At 38.8% G+C, this 9,548-nt stretch overlaps 1 protein-coding gene across 2 annotated transcripts in view; it reads left to right on the top strand.

The window, feature by feature from the left end:
• Positions 1-9,090, top strand: part of LOC107721241 (acid-sensing ion channel 1) — a 181,439-nt gene extending 172,349 nt beyond the window's left edge. Inside the window, exons 8-11 of one of the 2 annotated variants that reach the window (XM_016529169.1) lie at positions 4,429-4,520; positions 4,851-4,930; positions 7,302-7,403; positions 7,912-9,090. In XM_016529169.1, the coding sequence (XP_016384655.1) occupies positions 4,429-4,520; positions 4,851-4,930; positions 7,302-7,403; positions 7,912-8,007 (370 nt within the window). In that variant the 3' untranslated portion in view covers positions 8,008-9,090. Of the gene's footprint in view, positions 1-4,428; positions 4,521-4,850; positions 4,931-7,301; positions 7,408-7,911 lie in introns of both variants that reach the window. The other variant, XM_016529170.1, reaches the window with a different exon arrangement.
• The last annotated feature ends 458 nt before the right edge of the window (positions 9,091-9,548 follow it).

The raw sequence follows: 9,548 nt of genomic DNA, 5'->3' as shown, positions 1-9,548 counted from the left end.
TCCGCATTACCTCCTCTCCTAGGTTCACGAAACGGTCGTCCATAAAATGCATTGCTGTTCTGTTGTAAGTGATCCAAATAAAGTGCTTTTGCTTTCGCACTTAAACACACAGCGTCTCCCTGACATGTTGCTTCAACACTAACTGCGGTTACTTGAAACCACGCCTTCTTTCTTTGCGTGATCATTTGGGCGCATTATGCAAATATTTCCATATAGTGAGGTAGATATGTGGGGGCGTGTTAGAACGAGCCGTTTTAGGGGGGCGTGGCAGAGTCTTAACTTTGATAAAGAATATCTCTTTGGTTTTGAGACTTTAGTCTTTGCAACTTCAGGGATCTTATCTATGCACAATCAGCTTGTAACACTCCAAAGAGAAAGGAAAACTTGAAATCGCATCATATGACCCCTTTAAACAACGTTGGGAACGCGACACTGTTTGAAAGGGGTGTTGCACTGTGGTGAGGGAACAGCTGTATGTGTTACTACGCGTGAAAGTTCCGAAACTGAAGCTGTAGAACTAATAGAACGTGATGACACAGAAGAACTCATCCACAATATCCACATTGACCGCCACAAATATCCACCGCCCCCTGCCATCAGCTCCCGCGTCTCACACACACGAGCACGACTTTAGCACTAGATTTAGCAACTTTCAGACCCTTTTAGCGGCTTTTTTCCATAGAATATTTATACTGACAAACCTAGCGACTTTTTTGGATAAAACTTAGCTATGGTTCAGTTGGAAGATTCAGTGCTGTCCGTCGAACGCGAGGTCTGTCTGACTTTCAGAAGTGTCACCTCTCTCGGCGTCTGTTCTGTGCAGTGAGCGGCAGAGAAGCAGCGCATTCAGTTGGCCGCACCGCAGCCGACTCGTCAATAAATGAGTACAAAACAGCGGTAGAACTAATAGAACGTGATGACACAGAAGAACTCATCCACAATATCCACATTGACCGCCACAAATATCCACCGCCCGCTGCCATCAGCTCCCGCGTCTCACACACACGAGCGCAACTTTAGCACTAGATTTAGCTACTTTCAGACCCTTTTAGCGGATTTTTTCCATAGAATATTCATACTGACAAACCTAGCGACTTTTTTGGATAAACCTTAGCTATGGTTCAGTTGGAAGATTTCGCCAGTGCTGTCCCGCGAACGCGAGGTCTGACTTTCCCGGAGAAGTGTCTCCTCTCTCGGCGTCTGTTCTGTGCAGTGAGCGGCAGAGAAGCAGCGCATTCAGTTGGCCGCACCGCAGCCGACTCTTCAATAAATGAGTACAAAACAGCGTTTCCTAGCACCTGTCGCTTACTGATTGTTTGGAATTATAAATATGAGCGTAGTTCGCCTGTTAATATCACATGCACTTTTTTGTTTGTTTTTTTAGTTTGTTTACGCTCTTTAGTGTATAGATGCATTTTGATTTTATCAGACGATGCCCCGATTATAAATGAGAGTGACTCCTGGTTAACATGTATTAAAAGGGGTTGTGTTTAGTCACTATTTAGTGTGGTATTTTTTGACAATATTCACTCATCATGACAGTAAAATAGGGCATTCTAAGTCAATATACTGCAGTATTTCCTCTCAATCAGTAGGAAATATGGTTAACACCCGGTCATGCATGAAAAAAAAAATACCGTCATGTACCGTGAAACCGGCATAATTTAGAAAAATACTGTGATATAAATTTTTGGTCATACCGCCCAGCACTAGCGGTGCGTATTTTTTCCATGCTCATGTTGACGGATTAAAGCGTTCACTGCACACGGTTGCGGTCCGGCAGTGCATCTGCGGCAGTGCAGAGATCGCTTCCACACCAAGTCTATTGCTGCGCTGCAAGCGCTGAATTAAAGTAACAGCGCATTTTTGCAGTAAATATGAACATGGATTGACACGAAAATGTAGCAATTACACCATAAATGCATATTATTAAAGTCTACTGTGTTTCACAGTCAACACATATGGCTTTTTGGCTAGGTTTAAAGGGATAAATTAAAAGGTTAGAAAGGGATTAGATAAACAAGGCAATAATAGATGCCACTCGTGGAGGTAGAAAAGTTCTTTATGAACAGCAGGATTGCTTGTAATAAAGATTTAAATCTAATATTATTTAATAATTAAGAAATTCCTTTTTTGTCAATGGTAAGTTTGTGATAACGTAAGAAAAGTAGTTTAAATGTTTTGCCGCTTGCTTGAGCAACTTAATATATAAGTCTAGAAGTAAATGCAAAAGTAAAAAGCATTGAATAATGTTTGAAAGATTGTATTACTGTACTGTGTAAAAAAATAATTGCAATGCTGAAAAAGCATTTTCAGTGACAATGTTTGGATTTGAAATCAAAATAATGGATAAATGTTGTGTTTGTGGTAAACAGCCATGATTCAGTAGCGGACTCCTGTGTGAAAGCTGCTTCCCCTCTCACAAGAGTCAACTAAGAGGGAATTTCCATTTTCTGAATAAATGTCTAAAAATCCTGATTGGAGTATCACTATATATAGTTATAAATGATAAAAAAGAAGGCTTTAAAAAGATCGGTATCGGTGATCGGTATCGGCAGATACTGCTTTCTGTGATCGGCGATCGGTGATCGGCCTCAAAAATCCTGATCGGAGCACCCATAACTTAAATGTTGCTTGTCTCTGGTGCTGATTACAAAATCAAGACATTTGTTGGTTTATAATTCTGTCACGTTGCACTAGATATCTCTGTAAATCAGAAATCTCTGTAAACCAAAACACTGAACAGTTTTGCTAATCTGAAAAATTGTGCAACTGAATCTTAACAAGTTTGTGCAGACACCTAAAATAAAAAATAGTCACATAATTGAGAAAATTACTTATTTTCAAAGGATATTTCTTGCAGTTGGCAAATATTTTTCTTTTTTTGAGGTTATGTTTTAAGCATAAACCTCAGTAAATCACAAAAAAAAATTGCCAATTTTACGAACTGTGTAATTTATGGTTGTTTGTTATGCCCTACTTGTTTAATTGTCCAGATTGGCAGCTGTTTAGTGCCTCATCAGTAATTAACCAGGATCTTTGTCTGCCCTCATGCAAGATCCAGACAGCCAATCATCTGAACAGCTTAAAGACCAGACAACAGCATGGCAGACATGTAACACATCACTGCTTTGACAAACACGCTAAGGAATGTCAGGGAATATCTCCACATCCGCAGCCATCTGGAACAACATGCATCCCAATTAAGTTTACAGAGGGAGGTCAAGAAAGTTGCTGTTCTCTGTAAAGAAAAAAAAATGTGTTCCTAAATTTATCAAAATAAAATGACTCTTCTTTTCAGCTGAGGTGTTAACTATTACTTCAGTGAAATTGGTTGTGCCGTTCCATGTTGACCTAAACTTTAATTTGTGAAATTATTACGGCAGCCTAAAAGCACAAAACAGTGACAATCAAAATTTCATGAAACCATTTTCTTATATTTGCATGAACTAAATGGAGAAGAACTATTATTTGCAGTATTTTGCATTTAGAAAATGAAAAGAGAAGTCAGGTGGAACAATTGTAAATTATTTGCAGTATTTTACATTCAGAACAGGAAAAGAGAAGTTACTGAAGAACTTGGGAGAATTTAATCTTCTAAACGCAACGGCTGAATGCCTCTATTTAGTTTTCTGCTTGTTCCCAAAGATATTGATGACTATCCAGTGAAAAGCCTCAAAATCAGATCTCTGCCATGGTTTCTTGTATTTAGGAAATGAATCATATGTAATCTTAAATCTGCCATCATCTACTAACCCTAACCCTCATCTTTGACAGTAACAGGGTTATGTATTAATCTAAAGCAGGAATACTTATGTTTTAAACCCAGATGATGTAATGTCTAGGTTTTAAAGAAGGAAGATGGTGTTTTTTTTTTTAATACTTGGTTTCATTACCATCCTTCGATAAACCTGCTGCGAAAGAACCATTAAGGCTAACCTTTTTAGTGTTTTTGGCTTCTAGGTAGCTGAAAAGCTTGGGCAAACACTCATACAATAACTGCAGCTGTCACCTGTAGCTTAATTAAACATTTAATATGTATTCAGAGGGGACCAAAAAAATTTAACTTTCACACCATGTGCAGTGAATGTGTAGGAATGTTCTTAATAAAAACTCAATTAATTTTTTTAAAGAAGTTGAGTAAATTATAGCAATATGATATAAAGTGTAAAGTGCCACTACTTGATGTGCAAAAATTTAACAGATACGCTTAGAATCAACTCCAGCTGTGTCTAAAATGGCCTGAGGTCTCTGCTGGATCGACTCCAACCATCTGCTTACAGCAGTGGAAGATTAGAGAATAAAATGCTGTGAAACTGGCAGAGATTGTGGATCGATGCTTGGAGGATGGTGCAAAAGATGGGACGGCTTGTGGAAGTAAATGCATTTGGGGGGGTCCTCACCTTTCCCTTCTGTTCTGCTCTTTAGAGAAAACATCCTGGTGCTGGACATCTTCTTTGAGGCCCTGAACTTCGAGACTATAGAGCAGAAGAAAGCCTACGAGTTAGCCGGCCTTCTTGGTGAGCGGTGATTTCCGAGATGTCGAGATGAATTCACAAGCCTTGAAATTATTTTATACTTTGATATTTCCAGGTGTTCTTTCACTGTGGACACCCTGTAAAATAATAGCTTCATTAATAGCTTTTTCAAAAGAAGTCACAGTGTTTCACTTTTTAGAAAGTCAAACTAACTTAGTGACTATAAAACTGAGAACACAAAGACCATAAAGTTGTTGAACAAAAAAAAAATTACTAACAGCAGCTTGTAATTTTACAATCCATTTATGCACGATATGTTGCAAAGCTTGTTTGTCTGTTCATGTGGCTAATTACTGAAATAAACTATTTCAGGTGACATTGGCGGACAGATGGGGCTGTTCATTGGGGCCAGTATCTTAACCATCCTGGAGCTCTTTGACTACCTGTATGAGGTAAGACCTCCATGATTCAAATCCAAACCTGCACCTGTTTTTTTTTCTCAATGTATTAAAGACACTTCAGAGATAATTACCTTGAAACTCGACAGCTGTGGAAATTTCTGTCACTCAGAATGGCACATATTCTCCTTTCCCCTGTAATTGTGTTTGTATGACCTTCACAAAAGCTGTGGTCTCTTAACGTTGGAGCTTTCTTCCACTTGGAACCCTTTGCCACACTCAGCATCTGAATGGAGTGTAAATATATTATTACTTTTCAAGCCTTGGCTCAGGATGTGATTGCTTTCAAGATATCAATACCTGAAGGCGAAGGGTGGAATTGTCTTATGATTGGGAAAATTGTCATCGGATGTGATAATAGGCAATCCAGCAGGCAAGCAAGCAGAAGCAACCTACTAGAATCTTATTCAAAGCAAGCCGAGGACTCAATGTTGTTGGCAGATGCAGTGCTTCAGGCATTATGAAGAAATAATTTCGGTGTGTATGCGCACACTCTGTCATTAGCATCTTAATCAACATAACTTCTGCTAAGAATATTGTCCTCAGATCTTATGTTGAATGACTGATAACCATTGGTCTCATCTGCAGAAGTATTACACACTTGGGTGGGCGAAGTTGTGTAAAAAGTATTGCAATATTATTCCCCTTTTTGACAATTTTCAGTATATATCTTTATGTATTTGACCATATGGCCCTTTTTTCAAATTGATTTAAAATGTTGAAAATATAGAAAAATACCTCTGCGCTGCAAGTTATAAATCATCACAATACTCATGAGTTTGCTTAATGTTATATTGCCAAACACCCAATCCAACTATGCATTAAAACATATGACTTTAAAAACAGGGGAGCGATGCCAGGAGAGCTATTTTTCTTGTCTGTTCTCTCGGATGCTCCTTGGGTATCTCTGTATGGCAGTGATTGATAACAGATCACGTGATCTTTTACAGGAAGTGCTGACTTGCACCTCTGCTCAACAGACTCATGTGAGCCTTTGGAAAACAAAAGCATTCAAAACAAGCAAAATAAGCATTTAAAGTGTTTCTGCTGAAAGATAAAAAAGACAAATAATGAAATGTGAAAGGGATCGTTCACCCAAGAATGAAAAATCTGTCATAACTGACTGACCAAATGTCATTTCAAAACTTGTATGACTCTTTTTTTTTTTTTTTTTCAGTAGAATGCAAAAGAAGATGTTTAGCAGAATGTTCGTGCTGGTTTATTAAATGAGTTTCTGCATCCTTGTCAAAATGATTGCATTTATGAGTTATGAGTCTCATCATTCCCAATGGACAAATGGGATGTTTTGTGGCCTTTATCAGAAAGAGAGAGAGAGAGAGAGAGAATGAAAACACCCAGTATGCTTGTTTTATTCTGACCAAAATCACACATTATGTAGTAATTTGATATTCAAATTTGTATGTACAAACCTTGTAGAACTTGAAGGTAGTGACCAAGGCCTGGGCAAGTCTTTTTAAGTTTTGCATGAGGAACATGCCCCAACAGTTTATTTAGCCATTTTTAGTTATTTATCTTCCCAAAATAATGCTTTCATTTTAGGGTTCTATACCCAAACCAATTCTTTTGAAAAATAAATAAATAAATCTAGCCATGCACCAATTTTGATGAATTGACCTTCCACGTGAAAAGTCTCTAGAGTCTGGTTCAGACTCAACAGCAGGCTCAGAGTATCGCCCGTGACATTAGGACACAGATGGAAGACAGGCTGTCAGATATGGCAGGTGGAAGCTGGCGTCATTTGCAGGAAATGAGACACGAATACTGTCAGATCCAGGACTTGTGTTTGCGTAATCTGGCTGGTTTAAACTGACTTCTGGTACATGACAGCCGAAAGCCAATAACAAACAATACATCATCCATCCATCATGTTGTTCTGTGTGTCAGGAGGCCCACACGGGAATTGGGGGAAATGCCCCAGTTACGAGTTCAGATCTAGTACTTCATATTGTTTCTGTCAATCTCTGGAAAAGCAGTGTTTGGGGACAGAAGAAAATTTCGAGTTCCTGGAAATTTTCTGAATGTGTGCTTTACTTGGGAACCAAGATGCAAATAGAACTTGGCTAGTCTTACATCTACAAACCCCCTAGATTTCAGTTCCATGCATCCATGTCTGCCATTCTAATCTCACAATTGATGTTTTCTTTGGGTATCACATTTGTATTTCATAGAAATTAATCCACTATCAAATGCATTTCAGTTTCCTTTTTGTTGCTTTTCTGATTTGCTTCAGATGTTTAAGCACAATTTCCTAGATTAAAATCTTCAAAAAAGCTCTCCACATGACCATCCATAGCGTGAACTGAACAGCAGGTTTTATGCGTGGGCTTGTTTTCTTTCTTCAAAGGTGATCAAGTACAAACTGTGTCATTGTGCCAAGAAGAAACACCAGCGGAGCAACAACAACGAACGAGGAGCCGTTCTCAGCCTGGACGATGTGAAGCGTCACGTCAGTAACTATCACACCAGTATCTGTGCTGGCTGATAAACTCATTCTTACAGACAATAAAGACTATGTTCAGAATAGTATACTGTCATACTACTCATACTCATACTTTGTCTGCAGTATTCAGTTAGTGTGCAGTTTTTTAACTGGAAGACCAACTATATTATATGCTGATACAACAGAGAATACTGCATGAGATGCTGTATCCCACAATGCAACATGCTCAGCTTGACCTTCCATTACCAGAAATAGTAGTTATATCAGCTGTTTTTTAGCATCATCTTGAGTTATTATTTGATTAGACTAGACAAACGTTCAGTCATTTTTACACAAAATTGTATTCTCAGGGATGATAACTGAAAGCCACTCGCTGAATTCACATGCACAAAATGTTGTTTGAAATAGTTATTGCTTCATACTGTGTAATGTTTGACATGCTACTTTTTAGCCTAATTGTAGGCAGTATTCATTTTACACTGTGCAGTTTCTGATTGTCTATATTTCCTCTCAGGCACCCTGTGAAAACCTTCATACCCCATCAACCTACCCAGCTAACATGCTACCTCACCATCCTGGCCAGGGCAACTTCGAAGACTTCACCTGTTGAGCGTAAAACAAGAGCGGCCTGTCTGACAGAGAACAACCAAAGCTGACCACATCAGTACGGACCCCATTCACAACCGGACATTACAGAACAACCTTCTGGATCTGCCACACACTGGAAAACCACCATGTCTTGAGATATATCATCGGAGGAATGGTACCGATCAACAAAGTATATTTTCACTAACACGTTCCATGGAAAACCATTGATGTTTTTTGAACATTTCAAGGAAATACTGCCTCAAAAACGAAACTCCTTGAAGCCTAAGAAATTACGCATTACGTGACTTGGACATCGAATAGCTTTCCGCAGCTGGACCCTGATGCCTTTTATGTACATAGTGACGGCTCTAAACTGTCTTAAGACCAGTGGCTTACGTAGGTCAGTAGATAAATATAGCGCTTATTCACTGTATGTAGCCTCATTAGTCCTATCTGCTGGATCTATTCAGCCTCAGTGTATCTCACGAGAATGTAACTTCCCGAATAAAGGTGACCATTACAAACGTCAAAGGGGGATTTCGGGGTGCTGGACGGTTCAGGTCCCACATGACATTGTGTTACAGGTCTCATCTTGTAAATGCATGCTGGTCGTTCTGTGCATGTTTTTAGTTTTATTTAGATTTCATTATTACTCTCGCCAAGTTTGCCTCAATTATATACAAGTGTTGGGAGATGGTGTAAAGTTTGTTTTTGTGTGTATATGCGTGCGTGCGCAGGTTTTGCTGTTCTTGTGGGGATGAAGTTTCTCAGTGACCCCAGAAGAACAGCAAGCTAACAAAAGCACCTTGTGAGAGCCTCTCTACAAGGAAACAACGATTCAAAATGAAACTAAACAATGTATAAATTAATATCTAAAAATGCCAAAAAGGTTTATTTTAAGTTTAGGATTAGTCTGTTGTATAATTAGCATATCTGACAAACAATAAATGGGAATGGGAAGTCCCCAAAAGTATACAGTGGCCCCAAAAGATATTTGGACACTTAAAGTAGTCTTTCAAATGTGTCAAAAGTTGTTGCATTAGATTGCACATCAAAAATGCTGCAGAATTGTTTTGGTGATTTTTAGTGGATCTATCCGTTTTTAATTTTTAAGACTACTGCAACAAATAACTTTTTGTCAAATGTTTTGTCACTTTATTTTATATTTTGTGACTGACAATGACATTCACAGCCTGTTTACACCTGGTCACTTCATGTGTTTTCTTGCATTATCTTGAAAAGACCAGGTGTAAATGCCCTCCGAAACGCTTTCGAGATGGATTTAAATTTGGTCGCTCAAACCACTTCAGGAGGTGGTCTGGGCCACATTCCAGACGAAGCTAAACAAGTGTAAATGCATCTGGTTGTTGAAACCACTTAGTGTTGTCCACAGTACCGACCGCGATATCAGTCGGTACTGAAATTTTAAAAACATCCATTTCCCACTAACATTTGAGCACTGTTGAGCGGATTATTAAACATGACATCTGATTGGTCATTGTGTTTGTGAGCGCTCGGTGAAGAGCATGAAGCGATGATCATTGTAGCCAATCACAGTCATAC

Source organism: Sinocyclocheilus rhinocerous, unplaced genomic scaffold (assembly GCF_001515625.1).
Source record: "Sinocyclocheilus rhinocerous isolate Xijiao unplaced genomic scaffold, SAMN03320098_v1.1 scaffold1566, whole genome shotgun sequence".
NCBI classification, from domain to species: domain Eukaryota; kingdom Metazoa; phylum Chordata; class Actinopteri; order Cypriniformes; family Cyprinidae; genus Sinocyclocheilus; species Sinocyclocheilus rhinocerous.
Note: the sequence above shows the minus strand (reverse complement) of the source record. Positions and strands in the feature narration are given on the sequence as shown.